A 24,639-nucleotide genomic window follows, 5' to 3' on the forward strand; every position below is an offset into this window, starting at 1 on the left:
TCAATGGCATTGTTGAAGTGCAAATACACCAATTATGAGCCTAGAACTTGCAATTTTTTACACGACCTGCAAATTAAATAGGAACTCAACACGAAATTAATTTGTTAAAATTTTGTATCATTGGGTTCATGTCAATTCGAATCGACATAATTAACATATGTAATAAATGAGTTAATTTTGGACCAACCCACTTAACTCATATGTGAATTGTTTGACTTGTATACTATATTAGTTTTTTTTTTTTTCTTTAATTTTTTTAAAGTAAGCGAGTTTTATGTGGATCGGTGTCGTGTCGAGTCAACTCAACACAACCTGTACATCAAAATGGTTATAATGTGTCATCAACTTATTTAAATTGACCATGTCACAATTAAAAGGTTTAACTGGTTTAATTAAAAAGGTTATGTTAAAATTGATCCTTAACGAGTTTATCAGGCTGATTGACCCAACACAATTAGAAACACCAATCCAAATTACCATTCCTATATATGTGATCAGATGATGCGGCATTAATTACACATGTAATTAGTGAGCTTGCTATGGTGATGGACTGCACAGGTATGGCTAGGTTTCACTCATTTATGAAGCCCCTCTTAGCCCTCTAGGTGATGAATCAGTGGACCCATTGAATTGTAAAGAATAGATTCGGGCATTTAAAATTAATTATTGACAGTTGAGAGTGAAGATCATATCATCTTGTAGTCTTAAATGTGGATTAATTAATAAAGATTATGCATGGTTAGACCTAGTTTGAGTTGGAGTAGGTCAGAAACCAAATGATGCCTAGCATCATATATAGCTTGGTACAAAAATATTCTTTATCCTATAGGAGCTAGGGATATGTTTGGATCATGCATGATGGCTTTGTAACAAATCCCAAAAAGAATTTCATAATAAATTTGATAGTAAAGGAAATGGGTAACAAAAACTTGGGATGGATTTTATGGCAGCTGCTACTTTTTGGTGTTCTTTGTTTCCCTTCCATTGCCAGAGTTCCATTATCACCAACTAGGTCAATGAGTGCAGGTTTGAAGAACTTAGGTTTAAATTACTTGTTGAGATAGTATATGGAAATATTTTCTTTTTTCATAGATGAATAGTAGCTAGGCAGGTAAAAGGAAAAGAGATAGATCCCAGGTTTCCTCACTAAATCTAAAATCATGTTAATTATCATTTAACATTTATTTAGTAATTATTTTAGGGTTTATATTCCCACTAATTAAAGTCCGTTGATTTAGTTATATAGCGGTCTGAACCTCTTGCTAGAGTGACAACCACAAATTACATTTTAATTACTTCATCATAATTCTTTTATTTCTCTTTCAATTCCTTCTTTCTTTTGGTAAATTTGGAACATGTATGTGGGTGTCTTGATAATTGACATATACTGGGCATGACAGTTGAATGTGAACTTCAATACCTTTTTTTATCCTCTTTGTATGATCATCAATAACGGTCATGGTCATGACATGCATGTATGAACAAAGAACTAATTATACTTGTTGATAAGACATTTTTATCATGATTAATATATTGATTGCAAAAAGTAATTAATTAAATGCAATATTAACTAAACATCATATTGAAACTAATCCAAGAAATTAAAACATCCTATTTATGGTGTCCCAAACCCAGAAGGTTAATTATCATTGTAGGCCTATGCATGCCATGGGCAGATCACAAAGTCGATCATGACCAAAAATCTTACTCTAGCTATATGATTGTCCAATAGGGTTTATAAATGTTCAACCTTCCGGCCACCTGATCCCCATGATCAGAGGATCATGATCGTTAAAGTGATTGCCCATAAATTGATGTGCAAAATTACAAACATTTACCGCATAAAATAATGATTCTTTTGATTTTTTTGCCAAAACTGATTGTATCCTACAAATTACAATGCAACCTGGCTTCCTTTTCTTGGCCCTAGACAATATATGGCTCCATGGTTCCCACCAGGTGCCAGAATAAACCGGCCGTTGGGTCTCAGACCATGACACATGTCGGAGCCACTCCATTACGTGTGTACTAAGAGCGTCCACTACACTCCATCTAACTTACTAAAGACTGAAGCACACGCTCCGTAAAATGTTGTTGGTTTATTCTCACGCTTATCCCACTTCTTGTGTTCGGTTTTCGCACACAACAATCCGGAAGGAGAAAAATCAACGTTCAAAAGAGAGATCATATGGGCGTGGAACTAGTGAAAAGACACGGGCGTGGAGATAGTAAAAACATGTACGAGAGATGAGAGACTCATCACTACAGAACAAATTACAAACACAAAGTAGCATAGACATGCATAGAGCCATGTCTTTTTAGCTTTTTCACAGTACTAGTAGTTTCCCCCTCCCTCTCTCTCTCTCTCTCTAGCTAGGGATTTAGCTACTACTATTTTTTGTAAGCCCAAAAGAAGCCAAACTCTAGCTCTCCACCCAAAAAGCATTACCATTCTCAATCTTATTACAATTTACAAGTACCCCAACTGCCTTAATTTTCGCCTCTTGTTTCACTTTCTCTCTTGCATCTTTTAGCACAAAACAACCACTCAATGGATACTCATCCACTGCTCCTAATGGCCGCCATGGAGGAAACCAAACCCGAATCGGCAAAAACCCGAGGGAGAAAGCCCGGCAGAGGACAAAACCAGAAAAAACCACCCCAGAGAGGACTAGGTGTGGCTACACTTGAGCGCCTCAGGCTCCAAGAACGCTGGAATAAAATGACCGGAATACCCAACGTTCAGCCCACCAACCAGCTCCCCGTTCCTCAGCGTTTGTCCCGGACGCCAGCGGTGCCCTTCACCGACCAGGTTGTGTCTGTTCCGGTACAGTACGGTGCACCGGTACTCTATGGTGCACCTTCACCGGTTGTTAATGGCTGTGGGGGTCTGGTGGCTCAGAGGGTTGGAAATGGAGGTGGGTTTGGTGGGTTGTGCTATGGTGGGTCTTCTGGGATGGGAGGGACGTTGGTGATGGTGGATCGGGTTGGGATGGATCCGTATGGTGGGACTGGAGACCCGGATCCGAGAGTTTTGGTTGGGACTGTGTTTGAGGCCTCGAAAGAGCTCTCTTCAATGCCAAAGATGTACTCAGGGCCTCACCGCTGTGATGTCTGCTCCAAGGTTTTGGGTTTAGTTTTTTCGATTACTTTTTTAGTCTTTCTGTTTGTTTCCCGAGAAAATGTAGGAAACGGTTGGGAAAATAAATATTTCGAATCATGTGCTTTCTAGACTTTTTCAAATGAAATAAAGTTTAACCAAGCCATAAGAACAGCACTGCTCCACTGGTATATATTTTCCTTCTAACGTTTTTCTCTGCAAAAACGAAACGTTATATATAGATAGTCTTTTACGTGTTTATCTCAATTCTTATGCTGCTATTTTTATTTTTCTTTGTTAACTGTGATGTCGTTTTTTGTTGCAGAAAAAGCGAGGCCATGGGGGAAATATAGGGCTTAATGGGGGCAGAGACAAGTATACTGAGATATCTCCAATCAATGGCTCTAATTTTCCCGGACCGAATCTGCAAAACATCCCAATCTTCACCGGTGAAACCGGCAATTTTGGTCCCAGAGCAGCGAGCCATGGCGAGGTAGATTAAACCTCAAAAATTTCGAAGAAAACAGAAATGGGAGATCACTCATGAGACTTAAAAAGCAAAATATGTTTGTATACACAATTAATGTATAGCAAATTTCCATAACTTTCTCTTATATTTGTTAATTATAATCTAACATCTGTAGATTGGTTGTTTTTTTATGGGGTTGTGTAGGGTGTAGAGGTGGTGGCAGTTCACAGGAGGGCATCAAATTGTTCAAGGGGTAGTGGCGGAAGCGTTTTGATGGAATATGAGTTTTTCCCTGAGAAAAGGGGCACTTCTTCCGAGGGGCATGAATTTCCTACAGAAGCTTCGGATGCTGTGGGTAGTGAAGCTTCTAATTATCTTCCTTCTACTGCTTATATTTCCACTTCTAGTTCTGTTGATTTGTCTCTCAAGCTTTCATATTAGAACCAAAGATGGGTCTATTTTTTGCTATTACTTTGTTTACATCAGTGTGTATTGCGTGTAAAAACATCCCAAACACAGCCTTTTGGTTTTCCTTACGCTGTCAAACTACAATACAGTTCTATCCCTCACTGATTTTCTTTATTTCTTTTTTCTTTTTAGGTATATATGAGACCTTATTTAATTAATTGAACCAATGCTTATTTATGTGTCAAACACTTATTTCTTTAGCCCTAATATTAATTGTAATATAATGTACACCCGGGTGTGTGTATATATATATATAGGACAAAGCCTAATGGCTACCCGTTGGTTTTTTTTTTTTTTTTTAAATGATGAATGGAATCAAACAAGCTAAAGCACCAAAAGTACTATACAGATACAAGCGGCCATGTTGCTCAGGACAGACTCAGGACAGAAACAGGTTTTTGCTGTAAAATATATATATATATATATATATATATATATATATATATATATATATATATATTTGTGGCAAGTTATTTAGTCCAAGAATATATATACTTTCGATCGACCCGTGTAGATCGAAAGTGCTTTGCACGGTGTCTTAGAGATCTAGCACTGAGACAAATTATCTATTGATTGTACTATCTGGGATGTACCCAGATGAATCGGGTGGATTTTTAGCATAAGATAGTTCTCAAACACCAACATAATCTCTCTTTAGGTGGCACTTTTGCCATAAGATGTTTCAAGTGTAGACAATGAACAGAGGGTGTGACATTGCCCACCACTTTGATAATGTGGAGAAATGAATCATGACCTTCTAAAATAGGGTTCATCAAAGCTTAAAAATGGCTCTTTTTTTTTTTTTTTTTTGTTTTCTAGCTTCTTCTTCTTCTGTAAGGGTTTGAGTACAACTACAAAGAAAGAGCTTTCATTTCTTTGAAGGCCATAGGTTTACTTTGTTGATAAGTTCAAACTTAAAAAGAATATATGAGAGAACAAATAAAAAATAAAACAAATCCCGGTAAAAACTTATTACATATATATACAGGCTGGATATTTATTCAAGGAGCTTTTACTTCAAACTTGAGGGAGCTCAAAACCCTAGCAGCTCTTTCTCACTCTTGCTTGTTGTTTTCTATAAAGTAGGACCGTTTTTCTGTTCCAGAGTTAGTTTACATCTTTATGTGCTGAAACACAAGGTGGCCATCTCTGGCTTTCCGTTTATAGGAGTCAGCCAATCCCTTCTGTGGGTGCTTTGAAAACCGCGAAAACAAAAAAAAAATTAAAAAGAAAGCAACTGCTAGCAAGCTACCCTCGCTGCTTTAACGACAGTGATGATCATCAGTGGGGTGGTGGCTGCTGCTGAGTACGACACCGCGACAGTACAAATGTGTAATGAGTATAAATATGCTAGTAAGACAGGCAGGTGACTGTTTGTCTCAGTACAAGTAAGGTTGTGGAAAGCTTTTTCCAACTCCTTTTTTGATTGGTTCGTCAGTGATCCCCCCCACTGTCGTCCTACTTATGACCACCTTTTCCTTTTTTCTTCCTCTATCTTGCTATCTCTATTATGGTAAAATCCTCTTGTTTTTTTTTTTTTTTTTTTTTTTTTTAATTTGTATTTTTCTTTGTTGCCATGTTTTAATGTTTGAACTTTAGAACACGGTGGAAAAAAAAAAAATTAAATTAAATCTTTTTTTTTTTAATGGAAAACTTTTACTTATCTTCTTAACCTTTTCTTCCCCTTTAAGATTTAAAGGTGGGTATAATAAACATTTCACGTGGCTTGAAATAACAAATAACAAAAATACATTGCATAAGCTACAAAATAAAATAAAAAAGCAAGAAAGCCGACAGACCCACCTCTCAACTAGGGGTTTTTATTTTTCAAAATTTTATGGGGGTAAAACAAACATTTTACATCACAAACGGGTCATGTGATGTGCTTGTCATCTAAGTTAAGAGAGAATCTTAACGGGAAGGAGGATATGACAAATTAAATAGTAGATTGAGAGGACGAGATAAACGTACTTTTTCTAAAGTTTTTATTTGGGTAAAGTTGACATATTCTCTTCAAACTACTACAAAATTGATAATGTCTCATTCAAACTACTAAAACATTGTCAATGTCTCTTAAAGACTAACAAAAAGATAAAAATGTCTTTATATATTTCTCAATAAGACAAAAATACTCCTATAAATTCAAAAAAAATTAAATTGAATTTTTTTTAAACAAAAATTTAATTAAAAAAAAAGATTTTTTATAAACGATTTTTTTTTTTTTAAACTGAAATTTTTATTTAAAAAAAATTTGTTTTAAAAAACGAAATTTTTTATTTTTTTAAACGAAAATTTTTTATTTTTATTTTTAAATTATAAAACGATTTTTTTTTTTTTTAACTTTTATAAAAAAAATCTAATTTTTTTTTTCTTATAAAAAGGTTTTTTTAAAAGATTTTTTTTAAAAGGTTTTTTAAAGAAGTTTTCGTATTTTTTGTTTTTATTTTACTAAGGTAGTTTTGTCATTGGGGGACATTGTCAATGTTTTGGTATCTTAGAAAATATTGTCACAATTAAAAGTTAAAAAAAAAAAACATTAAATTTGGATGGTAGTTTAAGGAGTATTGGATTTTTCCCCCTTTTATTGGCAAAGAATATAGTGTATATACATGTCATCCTACATAATAATATATATGCACGTACGAGATCTTTACATATATGTGACTACATGCATGCATATGTTGGAAAAGCTGATCGTGTAATTATGCAGAAGACCATGCACTAAAAAGCAATTAGGTTGAAGCTCCTGAAGATTATGGCTATGCAATTAAATCATTCCTGGTTAGAGTATCAAATATCGTACACACTACAACTGATTATTACTTAATTTTGGTAAACATTTTTCTCCATGAGGATCACGGCTATGTATTCCTTCGTATAAAAAGTGTTACTATTAATAGTCGATCAAGTGATATATATATATATAACGTGGGAGAAGAGTAACCTCTTTTTTTTGACATGTCCACACTAGGGAAGGGGGAGGAGAGATTTGAATTAGTGACATTCGCTTCATGAGGCGTGGTTCACAGCCGATTGAACTACCTATTGAAAACAGAAGGGTAACCTCTTGACTCGTATTCATCGACCAAAAATTCACATTGATTTTAATTAAGTTTATTAATTAGTTGATAAATTGTGTTGATTTTAATGAAATATATAATCGTAAATAATAATTTTTTTTTTTTTAAAGTAATTAATCTGTTCTTCTACTATTTTCCTTTGCCTTCTCGCCCGCTTTGATTAAAAAAAAAAAGAAAAAAGGAACTTCTTCTACTCTGTTAAAAATAGTAAATTAAGAAAATTTAAAAGGCTTTGTCCATGTACATGTGTTGTGCATGGAAAAGACAAAAAGTACCAAAAGATCGTGGACGGCAGGATTCGAACCTGCGCGGGCAGAGCCCACATGATTTCTAGTCATGCCCGATAACCACTCCGGCACGTCCACGTTGATGGGAAGATCGCGTAGTTTAAATACTTGACGTATGGTTTTAGTTCACTCTGCCGGCCACCGATTAAAATAGTTAATAAGATGACAAAAACCAAAACAAAGATCTTTGGAGATTTCGGGAATAACTATTCTACGAGAAAAATGAATTCAAAAAAAAAAAAAAAAATCTTGTAGCATAGACAAGATTTAACTATTCTACTCATTTCCTTAGACAAAACAACAACAACGGTGTCATGAGATTAAAATTCTCAAAACAACGCTTTATAAGACACAATTATATATATATATATATTTGCCGGCCCGATATAGAAGTCTAAAATTCATTCGTAACTTGGATTTTAATAGGGTGAAAAAGCGGTTACGATTAGTGGTTATTAGTTAAAATTGCTAACTGTAACCGCATCTGCCTAAGCGGTTAGTAATTCTAAAAAATTGCCTTAAAAAGTGGTTAGCAGTTAATGCGGTTAGTGGATTAATATCAATTTTCTTGACTTTTCTTGCAAGGATTAATATCAATTTTTTGTAACAACCAGCGGAAGGTAACCTTGTTCTTGCGTGGGCTGTGAGGGTGTGAGGTGCACCCAACCCAAGTAGTGAAATCAGCTGGACGCGGACACAGCCCATGGAAGATTCTATATGCTGGTATATAACAAGCATAACTCCTTTTTAACTCCTTTAGCCCGACTTCCACTACTCCACTCTTTTAACCAGTCAGTCTAGAAACCTCTTTCTTTCTGACTCCGATCAATCTCTCTCTCTCTCTCTCTCTCTCTCTCTCTCTCTGTGTCTGGCCAAATGCATCCCCAAAACCACCAAACTCAATACGACTCCTCACTTGACCCAGACCATCCTCAGCTCCCAACCATCAAAATTCATCACCCGGCCTCCCCTCGCCACCATTCTGCCACGTCGGCGGCCACTCCGACGCCCACCGCCGGGGCCCGCCGCAAGATTGGAGTGGCAGTCGATCTCTCGGACGAGTCGGCCTACGCCGTGCGCTGGGCCGTGAATCACTACATACGACCCGGCGACGCCGTGATCCTCCTTCATGTCAGTCCCACTTCGGTCCTCTTCGGGGCCGACTGGGGCTCCATTGACCACTCGATCTCCCCCGCCGATGTGGACGACAGCCACGGCGTTGTCTCCTCCACGGGCACCAAGGTGCCTGAGCAGAAGCTGGTGGACGACTTCGACGCGTTCACTGCTTCGAAGGCCGCCGATATCGCGAGGCCGCTGAGGGAGGCGCAGATCCCGTACAAGATCCACATCGTGAAGGACCACGACATGAGGGAGAGGCTGTGCCTGGAGGTCGAGAGACTCGGCCTGAATGCGGTGATCATGGGGAGCAGGGGGTTCGGTGCGGCGCGCCGCGGCAGCGACGGTAGACTCGGCAGCGTCAGCGACTACTGTGTCCACCACTGCGTCTGTCCTGTCGTCGTGGTGCGGTACCCCGAAGACAAGGACGCCGGCGACGGCGCCGATGCTGGTGCCCGAGCTGTGGCGGTCGTGAAGCAGCCGGAAGAGGGAGAGGAGGAGAGGAACGATCGGAAAGGTTAGGGTTTTTGCTTTTGTTCTTTTGATTTTGTAAATCATGTTTGTATGAAGAAAATTAATTAGTAAAATTTGTGATTGGTTATGGGACTGGTTTTTGTACTTGGTGTGTCTAATTTCAGCTATATGAGTGATGGTTGTTTTGTTGCTTGAGGTATGATTTGATTGTATAGGGACTGAGATGAGTGAATTGCCGTGTGACTTGGGAATGAGCTTGTAGACGCTCACCATTTCCAAAGTTATTTGCATGGTTGGAGGATTTTTTTATTTTTGTTCATAGCTGTTAAGAGGAAATTATAGCAAGGAATGGCACAGCATTTAGGGTGGGATTGATTTTTTTAATGTGTTAGTTTATTAATTATGGACCAATTCTCATTGGGAAGGTTGGGTATGCTACAAAAGCCAAATTGCATGCTGTTTGAAAGTGGATGAAATTGCTTAGACGCCTTCTTAACTTGTGATTGTTTGTGGTTTAGTAGTATAAAGATGTTTCATTTTTGGAGCATGCACGAATTAGCAGGATTGCTCAACATCTCATCTTGTCATTTTAGGGTATATGAGAGTGACCACATATAAATGTTCTGGAAAAAGATGCAGTGTTGGAGTAACTATTTGGGTAGGTCCAATGTATGTCTGGTTTGGGTAGGTCTAATTTTTTAATCAGATGGGAGATTGGGATGCATTTACTTGACTGTAACATTACTGGTGATAATATATGAGATTTATAAGTGGAATTCTGACTCTTTAATATAGTGATAAAGATCACAGATTTGTATGTGTGGATTCATGAGGGACAAAGTTTTACCTTAAATGACCTGTGGGGATCTTGTATAGAGCCACAAACTGACTGTAATTGCTGAATAAAACGTGCTTCAAAAACTACATCTGCAAACTAACACATCTGAGAAGTATAGATTAATATGCATGAGATGAAGTCTGTAGTGCACTTCCTCAATATCTGATTTGTAGGATTGCTGCTATGCGGCTGCCAAAAGGCAGCCTAGCGTCAGACATGTATTAAAAAAAAATTTGTTATTTTTTCAGTTAAATTTTTATGAGTTAATATTTAATTTTTAATGCCTCAAAACTTGTTTTTGAATTTGAAACTAAAATTTAGGGGTGGAAGGTTAACTTTTTAGGGATTGTATCACCCAAAAGGAATTCGATCATCCTAAATTTGGTGCTAATGCCTCAAATTTGGTGCGAATACCTCAAATTTAGATTCCCCTTTAATATTTATCTTCTTCAATTTTTTTCTTTTAAAAAAAAGGATAAAATATCTGACGCTTGAGGCAGCTGTAAATCTCTATTCGATTTGTAGAACTAGGGTTCAGACAGGTGAATTTTTATGCTTTCCATGAATTTATTAGATCCAAATTCATTGACATTTTAGGTTCCCTGTCATATATGCTATGGATTGCTCAAGATGTTTGGCTTGTGTCATTTCGGGGAGCCTTTGACCTTCCTAATAACAATATTTTATTGTTTGATATAGACATCAGGGTTGAATTAGTAGCTGCAGGTATTGGTGAGTGGTGTAGTTTGTGTCAACTACTATAAGCAGTAAAATAAAAGGATCTTTTAGAGCCATGGAATTTCTAGTTCTAAATTGAACCTTATGTTGCTGAAGCTTTTTGGGTATTTGTTCTGGGCAAATTATGGAATCCCTGGAGTTTACTAAAGATGTCTCTCTCATCAGAATCCCATGTTGGAACAGCAGCTTTTCCTTGTGGATTTTACTGCTCGTCTTTCTTCCATAGTTCATAGTGCACCAAGTTTTAATCCTAAGATTTGTGAAACATGGGAATTTTTTTTCTTCTTCTTTTAAATAAGTAAAAGAAATTCATTAAAAATGCAAATGGCGCACCCAAGTACACAAGAATTATACTAGAAAAACACCTGACCAAAAAAGGAAAAGGAATAAAAAAGTCATGAAAACTACAAATATGAAAACACTCATAGGCAGCTATCCATTGGTATAGGGTGTTAAAGAAGGAAGCCTTTATCTCCACCACCGTCCTCACTATCTTCAAATCTTCGATCATTTATTTCCCTCTAGATACACCACATCAAGCAAGGCAAAATCATCTTCCAAACAGCTTCACTTCGAGAACTACCGAACTTTCCTCTCCAACAAGTGAGAAGATCTATCTCTCGGCAGTGCATGACCCACACTAATCCAAAAAAACCGAAGATAGAGTTCCATAGGGCACTAGCTATCTTGTAATGGAGTAAAAGGTGGTCTATGGTTTCTCCATTCTTCTTGCACATCCCACACTAATCTACCACAATTATTTGCCTATTTCTTAAATTATCCAAAGGGAGGATCTTACTTAATGCGGCCAACCAAGCAAAGAAAGTCACTCTCAAGAGGGCCTTACTCCTCCAAGAGAAAGAAGTGCTAACATGGGGAATTAAGACATTATAAAATGATCTTACATCAAACAACCCTCTCTTGGAAGGGCCCAACAAAGCTTGTTCTCACCGCCCTGTCTCAGCTTAATGGAATTCAATTGATTGAAGAATGAAGTAAAGAATTCCATCTCCCCAATCATGCACTGCTTTGACAAAGTATCATCCTATTAAGAAAAGCCAGTAGATAACTGAAGATGATCTTCCACGGAGGCCTCCCTAAAGTAGGTAATGCTAAACAACTCCAGAAATGCTACCTTAAGGGGCTGCGCCCTACACCACATGTCATGTCAAAAACTAACATTTCAAACTGTCACCCACCTCAAAGCTAGTACACCTCGAAAACTCCCCTCAAACCCCTCCTAATAAATTTCAGCATCGTGTGACCCATTAACTTATTCATTAGAACACCCTCGTTTTAATTAGGCATAGTTTGGAGAGTCTTAAGAAACACTTTTTTTTTTAGCTACTGTACAAGATTGTAAACCCCCCCCTCCAAAAAAAAAAAAAAAACTGCTTGCTTTTATTAGAGCATTGAACTTAATATATAAGCCTAATAAGTATATCCCCGTTTGACCAATTACAAATACTGTGATGAACTATCATAAAGACAACTGCATAAGGGATGATGCTTAATTGTTTATCCTAATAAAGATTTAAATCAGGCTTCCTTTAACTGTGATCTTGCCTTGATCCAAAAGTAGTTGTAAAGGATTGCATAGCTTCTATTGATTACTAATGCATGGAAAGTGGGTTATTATCACAATAATGGTTCAGAGTGAAGATTTATCTAGTATCACATTGCTGAGTTCTACTAAGTGTGTCTTCTGTTCTGATATACCATATTCATGCATAACTGCATTGAGATATACTTGACAATGTCAATAGTACTACATGTCTATTTATAGCTCACAAATTTTATTTAGATGAATATGAAAATATACTATCAAACAGACTTCATACCACTTTTGAACTGCAGTACTGTTGCTTTTTTTGCTTTAAGAATTCAAAAGGTGGGGAACAACAAATTATGAAGTTATCTTGGTGTATTATTTCTTGTTGAAAGTGGCCTCAAATTCCTATTTTGAATAAGTGACATATTTAAGTTTTATGGTGTGAGAGGTAAATGTTTTCCTTGTCACATTAGTAATTGGTATTCCTTGTCCAACATGGAATAAGAACTGGAGACATAAGTTATTGGTATTCCTTGTTTAATAATGAATAATAATTTGGTATATCTTGTTGAACAAAGAATATGAATCAGGGCCTATAAATAAGAATTACTTCTAAACATTAAGTGACTTCAGCACAAGCCCAAGTGCTGGTTTTACCCAAAGTGTTTTTTTACTTGTATTAGTAGCTGGGTGGCTTTTAGGGTTGAAAGATGTATGAGTGAGTGAGACTTTAGATGTCTTGTCTGAGGCTTGAGTATCTTTCCCCACCTTTATGTACTCTATCTTGATTATCTCTGCCCGTGAATGTAGGTTTTCAAGCTGAAACAAGTAAATGTCGGTACATATGTGTTTGGTTTATTTTCTTCTTCCCTTCTCTACGTGTATGTCTTCCAAAATTTTAATCCATTTGTAACAAATTGTTATCGGAGGTTTTGCCTGCATAACAGTTCTTGCAAGTGATTCTTCAATTTAATAAAAGTACATCTTAGAACCGGATGCACTAGGATGGTTGAAACGTTGGAATAGTTGACTGGCTATCTTTCCTGTTTTGAAATATATAATTATCACTCATAAAACTAACATCCCTATTTGTTGCTAATTTTGAAGCAGATGCTTAGTAGGTAGATGGTGTCATGGCTTGATCCTCTCAACTGCAGGTATGAATATAGGTGTTAAACATTCCTATCTATGTTCTTCATTTATGATTGCTTTTTGCAAGTTTTTCCGGTTTAGTAATTTGCTTCTTTTCTGGTCAGTGCTGGATTATATAAATTGAGTTTCATACTTTCTGCATGCATATTGCACTTGCAATAACCAATACGATGGACCTTAAACTTATACCCATTACAAAATAGTACATTGCAATGCAACCTTTTGTTTTGTTTCCTGCAAGTGCTAACCTCACTTTTATCATCTGGATCCTTGGTTGCATCTCAGCTTGCTTTTGTGTTGTAGGAAGCATAGAAGGCATCTGATTCAATCAGGATCAGCTGACACACTGAAGAATGAATGTTTTGTTCTTGGTTGCTGAAACCTTTGCTAAAAAGGCGGATTGTAGAGTGAGTGCTTTCTCTTTGTCTCGTGTCAAATGATTCTCTTATGTATGAACTATGGGTGGATTAGGAATGATACGTGTGTGGTGGAGATTTTTCTGTATCTGTTAGGCTTTATGCTGCATTGTGATGTAGACCCCATTCTGATCTTAAAAGATTTTTACGTAACTATCTTGCTTCCTTCTTTTTTGCTGTGTTAATGAATTTGGGTGACTATGATGATGGGCAATCCGCAGTGGGACTGAAAAATGATTTAGACAGATTTGTTTTTTTTTAAAAATTTTCCGCCCATTTTCAAAGGGTCAGATTAAAGTTCCAGGTGGTGTTCCATTTTGCTTTCGTGGATGAGTGATTCTGAAATCAGCTATAAAATTTTGTAGGATTGATCAAATTCACTGTTGAGTCGGCGTTCTTTCTTGGCAGCTGAGGATGAGTGATCTTGCGGCTTTGTTTGTTTGTGTTTTGTGGGGTTTTTTCTTTTTTATTTGAAGAAGTGTTAACGATGTGATTGCAAAAACTGTTTTCGTGTGTTTTTTTGTTGTTTGTTAATATGTTTTTGTTTTGAGAAAGAAAACAAAGGACAAAATACTATGAATTGCTCGGCAAAAAGGGTAGTGGAACTGACATGGACATGGAAATGACATGACATCATCACATGCTACACTTCATTATACATATTAATATTATTGCAATTTATATTAAATTGAACCTGGAAGAATTTGGGTGCTTTATCTGGAAAGAGCAAATGAAAGTACAGGAAGAATGCTTTGCTTTATTCTCCGATGGTGCTTCTATGATTTTGATCTTTATAAATTCTATTCAGCAATCGATGTTTAATAAGCGATTCAGAGTCTCTCCCTCAAAGATTCCATGACAAGCAATCCTTTTATTCCCACAGTGAATGGACAAAGGGGAAAACAAGAATGTCTTATCTAAATATCTAATCAATCATTTTAAGATAACATTTACTCTTTAACATGTTTCCCAAAGAACCCCTAACAATTTCCATTTTTCTTTTTAAATTTTACACGACCCATAAAATACTTTTTAACAATAAAAATAAAGACTTGATATGGTGGTTGGATATGTACTGGCCAAAGTTTGGAATCATAGATGGGATGGGAACGACTATTTTTTTTTTTTTTTTTTTTTTTAATTCAAATATGGGAACTACTTATATGTTATGAGAGTATATGTGATGATGACTTATAGATGCTCTGGTTAGCTTGATGGGTGGTCGTTGTTATATTTATATAAAAAAAATATATCCAAGTTTTCCCGCAAGGCAATTGGGATTTGATAGGTGAACCTCAACCTCATGTCCTTAGGCATCAATTTATTTAAGTTTATTATTACGGCCATAAAATAGTCAAAGGTACCTTTTTAAAAAAATAAAAAATAAATAGATTTATTCAATTCGAGTTATTTAATGCATTAACCCTCCTATTTCCTAAAGCTTAGATGCCTATGTTGCACGGTTTCTCATAATATTTGGTGCAATAAAGATTTTTTTTTTTTCATTGAAAAAAAATGTTATTTATTAGGTTGATGAATTTTAATTCTATAAGTTCCTAAAAAAAATATATAATATAGAGAGAGAGAGAATATTGGTGGTGGGGTTTTGTTTGTATCAACAACAGTACATCCAATTGGGTCAATATTCCAACTTTAGTAGCTCATGTTAAATGCATGCAGAATTGGTTAAAAAAAAAAAAATAAAAATGGGACACATGCTTGGAACCGCAGAATATAATTATCCACCAAAAATCCTGTACGCATTATTCACCTAACACCTAACACCTCACACATCCAACCAAAACTGCCCTACTAGCCTACTAGGAGTCTAGCCTACTACCGTGGGTGATTGGGGGTGGCCCGGGTGGGTAAGTGGTGGGTGGGGACTACCTCTTAAAAACGTGGCCAGCGATCATACTCGCCACCCGTTCTTGGACGGACATGTGGTAGAGGGAGTGTCCTAAGCTGAAAAGTGAAAAGTAAAAAGGAAAATGATAGATTCCTAACTTATTTGTCCTAATTAAGTTCAATTTTTAACCTTTTTTTTATATTTTAAAAAAATAAATAAATAGTAAATGAAAAAAAATTTGAAGCAATAATATCTATTTTTGGTCTTTCTTTCATTTTGTATTTTTTTAAAAAATGAAAATGATTTTTTTTTTCTTTTTATGAAGAAAAATATCATTTTATATTTTTTTAAACACTAAATAAAAGAAGGATAAAAAATAGATATTATTCCTTCACACATTTTTTCATTTGCTATTGAGTTTTTTTTTTTTTTTTAATAAAAAAAAAGAAGATAAAAGTTGAATTTGAGCAAATAATTTGAGTAGCTACCATCCCTAAAGTGAAAAAGTCATCTCCTCATCATTATAATCTATAAAAACGAACCAAGTACAAACAACCGCATCCACATCTTCTTGCCTCATCCACTTCTTTATGCCCTCCTTCTTCAAGTCAAACAAACTGCCGGTTTCAAAATAAGAGTTTTAGTCGGTGAAAATGCGGGTTGCAGTAGTTATCGACTAAAATTGTTAATTGTAATTATTTAAGTGGTTAATAAAATTTATTAATAGTAGTTAACCGACAATTAATGATTAATAATTTTAATAACCGTTAATCACTTTTTAAAAGAAAAAATTTAAAAAATTTAGTTTTTTTTTTTTTTTAAAAAAAAAAAGTCAAAACGATATTTTTATAGTAATACGATAATATCATACAACATTTAACATTGTTTCATATATATATATATAACCATTAACTACTAACTGTCTAGGCTGTTAGAAGTTTGTACTAACCCCTTCAAAAGGGTTTTGCGGTTTTTCACCCATAGAAGAGCTACTCTTTTTGCCCCTAGAAGAGCTACTCTTTTTGTTTTGATCAATTGCAGTGTTGTAATACACAACTAGTCAAGCAATCAAATTTTAACACTTGGGCTAGTCAAAATAACAAGAATTAATTAGTTGAAAGAGAAATTAAATTTATTGAGCCGGATACAAATTCTTTTAATCTTGTCATTTGACTCGAACATCATTCTCTCCAAAGATAAATATAGATCGACTCCCGATTCAAGACAATATTTAAAATAGAAATATTAAAAATTATATTTTTATTTTATAATCTCACGATGACATGACAGTCGCAATTAACTACTAATTTTTTTTATTAATTTTTTAATAATAATTGATCCAATTGTTGATTAAAATAATCACATCAACATTTCGGAATAATAATAAGTTAGAAAATATAAATTTTTGTATTACTTTATTTAAAACATAGCATTTAATTTTCACAACTAATACGTTAGTTATAGTAAAAATATATTTTTGTCTCATCAAACATTTTTTAAAAAATAAAAATAAAACTATCATTTAAGTTGATTTGAGCCGTGTTCCAACTAATTCAAGTCATGCCTATTAAACGACGACATTGTATCAAATGGGTAACTCAATCTGCTGTAGACGACGCCTAATAAAGCAGAGACCATTAGTTTGAATCTCCTCTTCTCCTTCCTCGACATGTAAAAAAATAAAAAAAATAAAAATAACAATGATATTGAAGTTCCTAAAATAGACAAAATAATGGGGGGGAACCACGGCACCATTAGCTATTGGGATTGGGATATGCTCCTCTCCAGAGCACGGATATCCCTCGGTTTCTTAGCAAAAGATGATAAATGATGCAATCTTAAAGATCCAATGGCTTAGTAATTTTTGAAACGTGACACGAACCTAAATTAGAGAATTAACCTAATATTAATGCAACTCAAACTCAACGTGCCAAAATCTTTGCTCAGAACAAATACAAAGTTGGTTTAGCCTCCTCAGCAATAGATGATATGCCATTTTCTAACTTGGGGTTTAAACAAATTTTCCAGTTCAACAATTTTTTCTTTACGTTGTGTATATGCAAAAAGAAAATGTTTATAAGACGATCACTCTTGCAAATGATGCCAATAAACACAGAAAAGGAATATTAGGTTTAAAAAAAGAAAAAATCCACCAACTCACAAACAAGCTTAGTTCAAACATGGATGTGCACAATCATGGATGAGGGGAAAAAAGTAAAACTACCCCAAATTCTGTGGTTAGGAATAATAAGGAGTTAGTGAAGGGAAAAAAGAAAGAAAAAGATTCACAGATCAGCGGCTGTGGTCTCTGCTCAGCTTGCAAATCCCAAGAACTGTAGCGGCCGCGTTGTCACCGTTCACGATCTTGTCGTTTTGGATACGTCTGAGCGTGCTTATGATCGCCGTCGATCTTGACTCTTCTCGGGCTCCCTCTGGTTGGATCGCATCGGCGATTCTTCGCTGCTTAGTAGCTCTGGTTGAGCCCGAAGAGCTCGCTTCCTCACTGGCTGATGCTCCAGAGGCCATTCTAACAGAGGAGCACCCGATCTCATCCTGCACACGTCAAGAATCTCACCATTAAATCTTCTACTAGAGTCAAATATTAGCTACTTCTCTGTTTGGTTGCTGAGAAATCGTTGGATTAAAAAAAAAAAAAAGAACTGAAAACCGAGGAAAATCATCAATTTTTCTAACTAAGAGGTTCCAGAAACAAAATACAAAAACAAAACTCTCACATCTGAATCGAGATCTGTACTCTCTCGCGCCCGCTTCAATGCCGAAAAAGCAGTCGACAGCTCCGCCTCCCCGTCCTCCTCGCTACCAGAAGAACTTGCCGGCGGCGGCGGAGGCTCCGAAGAAGTACCAGACCAGGGAACCACCTGATTCTCTCCCTCTTCATCCTCATCCTCGTCCTCATCCTCATCCTCATCCTCATCCTCATACCCAGCAAAACTATATTCTCCATCATCATCATCATCTTCATCATCATGACCACCATCATCGCTCAGCACTACAACCTCATCCTTACCGTCGCATACCGATCTGCGGTGGCTCTCGACACAGCCGTCGCAGACTGAAACGGTGAGAGTGAGCTTGGGCCCCGAGGCATTCCACTGAGTCGGAGACTGGCACACATGGCAGAGCAGGCTCCTGGAGTGCCTCGCAACCAGAAAGTTCGCGCAGTGCACCTTCTCGTCGCAGTCCCAGCACAAGCTAGCCTGGTCCGCCTCGCAGTACATCCTCGCCGCATTCCCACACAGCTCGCACCCCTTCATCTTCTCTCTCTTTCTTTTTTCACTCCGACTTTCTCTCTCGCAGACTCGCAGTGCTGGAAATAAGAGGCGCAGAGAAAGCAAAAGACCAAGTTGAGGGGTTTTATGGAAACCGCCCTCGCTTTTCGATTTTAATTACGAGATTTTCTCCGCTAATTGGGCTTCGAGGTACGGGGTAGTTTCGTCGTTTCGCAAGTCGAAGTGAAAAAACATATCTTTACCATCTCTCCCCTTCGTAGTTGTTGATTCTTCAAGACGACTTCTCAACCAGGGGCCGTACCTAGACTAATTGTATTCACTGTGCGTAAAAGACCACAACTTCTGTTTATTTTATCCACTGGAATTCGGCCACGTCATGGATTGCTGGGTTTCCCGCAACGCTTTACTCTTGTGGCGAAGAACTATTGGTTCCTGGAGTTTAGGAACTGTGATTGCTTTTGTAGCAGATATATACCCTGCAAATCTCGCTTTGCCCACGACCGTGCTCCCCGGCTGATATTCTGACACGTGTCGCGTCTTCATGGAACCAGGACCTTTGCGTGTCTAAGGGCATTTACTTGGGTCCCTCAAGATATTTTGGTGGATTGTTACTATGACGTGTCAGCTTCTGTGTATCAGCTTTAGATTCCCATCTTTCCTACGTGGAGGGTTCCTGTCCACAACGGTTCGTGACCCACGTGATGCCCACCTGGGCTAGATATTGATCAAAACTCAAAAGCATCTGGGGTTTTGTAAAACATGGGACCCACCTTTGCGTTGATCCACGCCTCGGCTTTCGGCGTCCAAATAATTCGCCTGATCCTCTTCCTTTATAGCATTTTTTTATTTATCATCACTCTTATCCAATTAGCTGATAACATTTATTTCTTTTACACCCACCCAAAAAAAAAAAAAAAAGTGATGTAGGTCCCAGGAATGTATGGGCATGGATGGGGTTGCGACATTGTCAATGCTTGGAAACCATAACAATATTATTAAAAAAAAATGTGGATGGTGGCTATTCCTGAGATGGTGATGTGGCAGTTAGTTTCACGTGGGCTGTCCGACGTGGGTTGCGACTAGATCGGTCTTAGAAAATCTTTTTAGACGACGTGGCGTCGTATGAGGGGTTGAACGAGTGTGAGCCACTCATGTGGTGTGGGGGAATATGTGCTAGAGAGGATTGTGTGGAGGACAGTGAAGATATTAGGTTCTTTGCATCGTGACTGAGAGAGGGGAATGGCCGAATGGGGATGGGGATGGGTGAATGTCCAATTCCCCCAAAGCAGAGAAGGAGACTCTCAGCCATGAGGCGAGTTAGTTTAAGAAAAATTTTGTCCATTAAATTTTGTGACAACTAATATGTCCATTAAATTTTGTCGAGTGATTAATGTTATTTAATTAAGAAAAATATTAGGGGCGAGTTAGTTTTTTAAAATTAAGAGATAGCTTCACTTATGATTAGCACCAACAAGTTTGACACGACTCGCGAACCTAGTACGAATACGACATGATGTTATTAGGTTTATGTTTGATTTAAATGAGTTCAGGTCATACTCGGGTCATCCGTTTATGACTCGGTTATTTTTTGTGTTTCGCAGGTTAAGCCACGATAGACCTTAAAAAAAAAAAAAAACCTAAAGAGAGCCTAACCTAACGATGATAGAGTTTTGTTTCTTTTTTCTTTATTATTTTGTTTTTGCTAGCTTTTTTTTATTATTATCTTTTTCTTAATATGATTTTAAGTAAGTGATTTGTTGTTTTATAGGTTTAAGTCCAAGAGACGGAATTGTTATTTGAATAGACAATTAAACATATTAGAGGCAATTTCCAAATCATTTACCATGTAAACTTTATACTTTGAAATTTGTTATTTGCTATGATAGACTATGGAGTAGAAAATTGCTAATCATTGTGAATGTTTTTATTGAATGACAATTTGTTAACAATTAAACCTATTATGTTTTTATTATATTGTAATTTGTGAATTTTATCGAATCCCAATGGCATTGGTATTATTATTACATTATGTTTCATATTTTTCATTCAAATGTGTTAGGTCGTGTTATCTTTTAAGTAAACGAGTTGTGTCAACATGCTACGACCCGTTATTTTAAATGGGTAACGGGTTGTATCGGGTTACCCAGTTATTTTTTGTGTCGTGTTCGTGTTTGAGAGTTCAACCCATTTATCTAAATGGGTCGTGTTTAGGTTAATTGGGTGGCGGGTCATTACGGGTCGTAATCGTGTTGACCTGCCAACCCATTTTGCGACCCCTACTTATGACCCTTAAATTATCATGCGTTTTGAAAAGACTTTCACAAATTTAAAAAACTCTCAATTTCTCTGGTTAAACTTTCAATTTGATGCAATTAACTTAATCCATCAACTTTTGCCGTTAAACCATAACGGAACCACTAAAAAGACCAAATTATCATTCAATTTTCGTTTTTTAATTTTTAATTTAAAATTTATGGTAAATTTAGAATTTTATAAAAGTTTTAAGGGTATAAATGCAATTTCATTACTTTTAACATTTAAAAACTAATAAAGGAGTGTAGATTGCATCAAATTAAAAGTTCGAGAGTAAAATTGAGAGGTTTTAAAATTCAAAAAGACATTTTTAAATCGCATTCTAGTAAGGGTTCTTTCAAAAAAATTTCTTAAAATTAATATACAATTAAAATGAACTGATAATAAATATTAACCTCCTAGTCAACCAAGACTTTATAAGAGAAAAAAAAAAAAATTAATTTTTTTAGTATTGAGGATGACGAGGGGCCCACTGATTGGCTAAACATGAAGAGAAAGGAAGCCTCTATTGTCTCAGCCGACAACATACTCCACAATGGTTGCATGGTTGTCGTTGCGTTGATAGCCACGTCTACGTTTGTCTTTTATGTTGTGAAAATTTTGAGGAGCGGGAGTCCAATTGATTGAGCGATGACGGAGTTAATAGCAAACTTGATCGGCGCAGCTCCCACGCACTGGGCCCTTCCCTTCATATGTCATGTCTCTTAACAGATTGCGATGATAACTTTGGGCCCACTTTACCCTCCTTTTTCGCCTTTCCGTGCTAGTGGATGCAGATATTAGGATTAAGGAATAATATAATATATTACTGATCGTAATATCAAGCTGAATTCGGGGCGGGCCGGTACTTGTGTGGGTGTCTTTAATGGATGGCCCATTTTATTCGACATACGTTCCGTCGTCTTCACTGCTTGATCAGTCATATCCTGGAATTTCAAAACTGCCTTTATGAAGTGAATTGAAAATCACTTGTTCAAATTTCCTTCTTTCGTGTTCCCTTATTTTGTGTGGACATGCATGAAATATATATATATATAAAGCAAAAATCATGTTCAATAACTTATCTTTAGCTAATGTAAATTAGGCATTTTTTGCTGAAGTGTTTGTCAACCTAATTAGGCTTCAGGTACTTTTTTTTTGTGTTTTATTTTTATTTTTCTGAGTAGGCTTTAGGTACTCAGTGTAGGAAAAATGTTACCTTATTATATTCATTCTCATGACTACTTTTTAGTTATTTTATTGTTTCTTGAAAAGAAGAATGTTTGAAGACTTGTTCGAAGTCACAGGTTCAAACGATAGAGGTGGTTTGGTGAAGGCAGAACTACTTGCCTGAAAACTCGTTTCATTTGAAGTCAAGTACTTCCAACGAGAGATGGGAAAAATAAATTTAAGTAAGGCAGAATCACTCATTGTAGTCTTATCTGAATTTTGATTCGAACCAGGTCTTGACAGAAGTACTCGTTTAATAATTCATCCGAAGTTGGTTCAAATGAGCCTCCGAGTGAATTGAAAATTCAAGTGAGAATACGATAAAACCCTAGTCAGGTCCAAACAAGCCACTTACATGTTTGAACAAGCTACAACGAATTTTTGTAAGCCAACTTTAGGAGCCTAGATAGTATAAATATATGTTATGGCTGTCTAAAGTCTTATTTTTGGGTGTATTTTGATCATTAGTTTATCAATGGAAACAACTGGGAAGCACTTTGGGAGTGATCATTTTCTTTTCTATCCTATCTTGATTTTGAAAAAGAATTATAAATCTTGCATTGTTTGCTTTTGCGAATCCACCACGCCTTGCTTCAAGCTTTGGGATTAGTCCTTCATTGCAGACCCGACTCTAATGGGCTCTTCTCATTTTTTTTTTCCTTCCCAATTTCGTTCCTAGAATTCTTCAAGCCCATGTTGGTGAGAGCCAGCATCAGTCGATGATTGGCATCATAGGCTTGGGCATCCCGCCTTTCGAGTTATATACATTATTTAAATCTGTTTTTTTGTTTTACTTTTTCTTAACGGTAATTTCTTTTTTCAAAGTCCAGTTTCTCCAACCGCCGCCGCCGCTGCAAAAAACAAAAGCCCAGATACTCTTTAAACACACACACACCACACCACCCAATCCAGATTTTATTCAAACAACCCCCCACTATGACATCTTACAGGGAAAAGTTGGTAAGATATTTGGCTTAATTAGGTAAGAAATTCGAAGAGTCCCATAACTAACCTGCATTCTGAAGTTGTTCCTCTTGCATTAAAAAATAAAATATATGCCATTTAAGAACACATTTCTTGGCAGAATTGTGCTTAAACATTTTCTTGCCCAGCTGATTTATGTTTAACCACCACAAAATGGTTTATTGATTTTTGGGTGATATATAATTGAAGCAGAAGCAAGAAGGCATGCATGTAGCAGTTTGCATCCATATACAACTCATCAGCATGTACTAAAAAGTAATCTCTTTATTCCAAATAGACATTGAATTCATCCAGAAAAGATTAAAGTTTCATATAATAGATACGAAAGAAGGCATATATATATATATATGAAATTATTAAAGCCCACAATTTTTTTTTTTTTTTTCTTCTCTTCAATTTTTCCTGGATGAATGATCAGAAGGTGATGATCATCGTTTAAAGGAGGCTACATTTGATCAGCTACATCAAAATCTTCCATCCACCTCTTAGATCCATCCATCAAGCCCGGGCTCATCCGAAACATGAGAATGCAAAACTCCATCTGACTCAGCGCCCCATCGCCATCAAGATCACCCTCCAGCAGCATGCAAACGAGCTCCTCATCCCCCATATCATGCAGGCCAAGCAAAAAACTGTTCCTCTTTAAGCTTTCAAACGTGATGAGACCCTTCTCGCAATCCATCAGCAGACGAAACCCGCTGCAGATCTCTGCTATGAACCCTTCTGTTCCCAGCCGTGCGATCATGGAGGGGAAGTAGTCCTCGAAGTCCAAAGCATTATCTAGTACCAGATATTGCGCCATTGTTGACGGACACTGAGCTTTTAGTACGTAAAAAAAAAAAACTTGTACGTGAAAAGGAGGGAGCTGGGATTTTGATGGATAGCTTGATTGCTTGTAATAAGGTTGTGAATAGGAGTGATGGGAGATGAGGAAGCGGGAGGTGTATTATATAAGCAAAGGGATCGAGGAAGGTGAGTGACGAGTTCGTGGAAAGGGAGGGGGGATTGAAGAGCCAACAAATGTTTCAGGATCTGTGAAAGAGCTTCTCCTTCCTGGAAGTTGCATGGAATATATGTAGGCTTTCATATTCGTAGTGATAGGCCCTTTGCTTTCTTTAACTACGCTTGGATTAGGAGATAATTACAGATTTACCATCGCATTCCTCCTCATCATGTGCATATTAGGCGACACTTAGCTAGGCAGTGTCGAGTACTGTCCCAGTAGTACTATAAAATAGTTATAAGATACATTTTTTTTAAAATTTTTTTTTTTTATTCTATTTAATAATGGGACAAAGGTTATCGTGAATTGGCCAACAACAAAACACAAAAAAAGTGATAAC

The 24,639-nt window shown here is 36.6% G+C and overlaps 4 protein-coding genes and 1 non-coding gene across 6 annotated transcripts; 2 read left to right on the forward strand and 3 right to left on the reverse strand.

The window, feature by feature from the left end:
- Nucleotides 1–2,389: 2,389 nt before the first annotated feature.
- LOC132176426 (protein SPOROCYTELESS) lies at nt 2,390–4,120 on the forward strand. Its single transcript, XM_059588622.1, has 3 exons — nt 2,390–3,124; nt 3,426–3,593; nt 3,774–4,120. The coding sequence occupies exons 1-3, from the start codon at nt 2,552–2,554 to the stop codon at nt 4,008–4,010; spliced, it is 978 nt and encodes a 325-aa protein (XP_059444605.1). The 5' UTR covers nt 2,390–2,551; the 3' UTR covers nt 4,011–4,120.
- A 3,280-nt stretch (nt 4,121–7,400) lies between these two features.
- TRNAS-AGA (transfer RNA serine (anticodon AGA)) lies at nt 7,401–7,482 on the reverse strand. Its single transcript has one exon. It is a non-coding gene; the product is annotated as a tRNA-Ser (tRNA).
- Nucleotides 7,483–8,140: 658 nt separating this feature from the next.
- LOC132174785 (universal stress protein PHOS32) lies at nt 8,141–14,450 on the forward strand. Of its 2 annotated transcripts, XR_009439371.1 has the most exons (4): nt 8,141–9,037; nt 13,233–13,279; nt 13,578–13,681; nt 14,056–14,450. XR_009439371.1 is itself a non-coding variant. In XM_059586462.1 (3 exons), the coding sequence occupies exons 1-2, from the start codon at nt 8,281–8,283 to the stop codon at nt 13,238–13,240; spliced, it is 765 nt and encodes a 254-aa protein (XP_059442445.1). In that variant the 5' UTR covers nt 8,141–8,280; the 3' UTR covers nt 13,241–13,279; nt 13,578–13,843. The 2 variants fall into 2 exon arrangements, 1 of the variants encoding a protein (XP_059442445.1); XM_059586462.1 differs by lacking the exon at nt 14,056–14,450 and having other exon boundaries at nt 13,578–13,843.
- Nucleotides 14,451–17,665: 3,215 nt separating this feature from the next.
- Nucleotides 17,666–19,005, reverse strand: LOC132175012 (protein transport protein SEC7). Its single transcript, XM_059586802.1, has 2 exons — nt 18,275–19,005; nt 17,666–18,092 (listed from the first exon to the last, which is right to left on the reverse strand). Exons 1-2 carry the CDS (start codon nt 18,812–18,814, stop codon nt 17,832–17,834), a joined length of 801 nt encoding a protein of 266 aa, XP_059442785.1. The 5' UTR covers nt 18,815–19,005; the 3' UTR covers nt 17,666–17,831.
- A 4,537-nt stretch (nt 19,006–23,542) lies between these two features.
- Nucleotides 23,543–24,325, reverse strand: LOC132175933 (calcium-binding protein KRP1). The gene has a single exon (XM_059588030.1). The coding sequence runs from the start codon at nt 24,096–24,098 to the stop codon at nt 23,742–23,744; it is 357 nt and encodes a 118-aa protein (XP_059444013.1). The 5' UTR covers nt 24,099–24,325; the 3' UTR covers nt 23,543–23,741.
- Between the last annotated feature and the right edge of the window lie 314 nt (nt 24,326–24,639).

Source organism: Corylus avellana, chromosome ca3 (assembly GCF_901000735.1).
Source record: "Corylus avellana chromosome ca3, CavTom2PMs-1.0".
NCBI lineage: Eukaryota > Viridiplantae > Streptophyta > Magnoliopsida > Fagales > Betulaceae > Corylus > Corylus avellana.